Source organism: Myotis davidii, unplaced genomic scaffold (assembly GCF_000327345.1).
Source record: "Myotis davidii unplaced genomic scaffold, ASM32734v1 scaffold436, whole genome shotgun sequence".
Classification (NCBI taxonomy): domain Eukaryota; kingdom Metazoa; phylum Chordata; class Mammalia; order Chiroptera; family Vespertilionidae; genus Myotis; species Myotis davidii.
The window spans coordinates 4,435,147-4,436,601 of NW_006292604.1; the positions used below are offsets into that span (position 1 = coordinate 4,435,147).

At 66.8% G+C, this 1,455-nt stretch overlaps 1 protein-coding gene across 1 annotated transcript in view; it reads left to right on the top strand.

Moving 5' to 3' along the window:
- TIAM1 (T-cell lymphoma invasion and metastasis 1) overlaps positions 1-1,449 on the top strand; it is a 72,855-nt gene extending 71,406 nt beyond the window's left edge. The window contains exons 21-22 of the mRNA XM_015565533.1: positions 279-366; positions 1,002-1,449. Coding sequence (XP_015421019.1) covers positions 279-366; positions 1,002-1,263 — 350 coding nt within the window. The 3' untranslated portion in view covers positions 1,264-1,449. The remainder of the gene's footprint in view (positions 1-278; positions 367-1,001) is intronic.
- Positions 1,450-1,455: the final 6 nt, after the last annotated feature.

A 1,455-nucleotide genomic window follows, 5' to 3' on the forward strand; every position in this document is an offset into this window, starting at 1 on the left:
AACCCTTCAGCCTGACCTGCCTGCAGCTGGACGGCCAGTTCTCAGCCAGTGAGATGGGCCGGCTGCCCTTCCCGACTGTCTAGGGGGGTTTTGCGGCTGGCAGTTCTCCAGGCCCCCCTGTCTCAGCCCCCCTGAGCCTGAGCCCCGTCTCTGGTCGCGGTCGGTGGTGAGCCTGTCTCAGTGGCTCTGCTCTGTGCCATCGCTCACCGAGCCGGGAAACGTTCACAAAGACGCCAACCAGCCCTAGACGCACCCTCACCCGCGCCTTTACCCTCCAGATGCCGATGCCAGTACCGCGTGCGAGATCGTCCACGTCAAGTCGGAGTCAGAAGGGAGGCCGGAGCGGGTGTTCCACCTGTGCTGCGGGTGAGCCTGTGCGAGGAGGGCGGGTGTGGGCGTGGCATCACTGCCTGGGGGCATGGCTATGCAGATCAGAGGGCGGGTGTGGGTGTGGTTGCCCTGCTTTGGGGGCTTGGGGGGCGGTCATGTGTATAGCTATGCAGATTAGAGGGCGGAGTTTGCTGTTTAGGGGGGTATGTGGGTGTGGTTATGCAGATCAGAGGGCGGGGCATGGGTGTGGCTATGCAGATCAGGGGCAGGTGGGTGTGGCTGTGCAGATCAGAGGGCAGAGTTGGGCGTGGCTGTGCTGCACAGGGGGTGGGGCATGGGTGTGGCTATGCAGATCAGAGGGCAGGGTGGGGTGCGACTGTGCTGCATGGGGCGGGGCGTGGGTGTGGCTATGCAGATCAGCGGGCAGGGTGGGGTGTGACTGCTGCACAGGGGGCGGGGCATGGGTGTGGCTATGCAGATCAGGGGCAGGTGGGGTGTGGCTGTGCTGTTCAGATGCGGGGTGAGCCCCAGCCATGCAAATAGCTGGGTGGGACTTGGAGACTGGAGCAGGCCTCTCTCTAACCCTGGTCCTCAGGGCTTGCTTGGGGCTCCTGATGACGTTCGCAGTCCCTGTGCTGGGACAGTCTCCCTAACGCCTGTGACCTCCACAGCTCCCCCAAGAGCCGCAAGGACTTCCTGAAGGCCGTGCACTCGGTCCTCCGTGACAAGCACCGGCGGCAGCTCCTCAAGGCCGAGAGCCTGCCTTCGTCCCAGCAGTACGTCCCCTTCGGAGGAAAACGCCTGTGCGCGCTGAAGGGGGCCCGGCCGGCCATGAGCAGGGCAGGTACTGTGGGCATGCGGGCCGCCGGGACCCCGCCACCCCCGCGCCACTGTAGAGCCGAGGGAGCTGCCATCCTCGTCGGCGAGACGTAGTCCTGGCCGTGGGGCTGACACCGCGGTTCCCGGCGTGAGGCCCCCGCCTCGCCCAGGCTCCCTGGGGACAGCGCTGTGCGTGCCCCTCGTGCCCCCTCCGTCCCTCCTCCTGGCCGCCCAGCCTCTCACCCGCAGGCGGAGCCGAGTGCCTCTCCCGTGGAGGCCCAGCCGGCGGGGTGGGGTCCCTGCTTT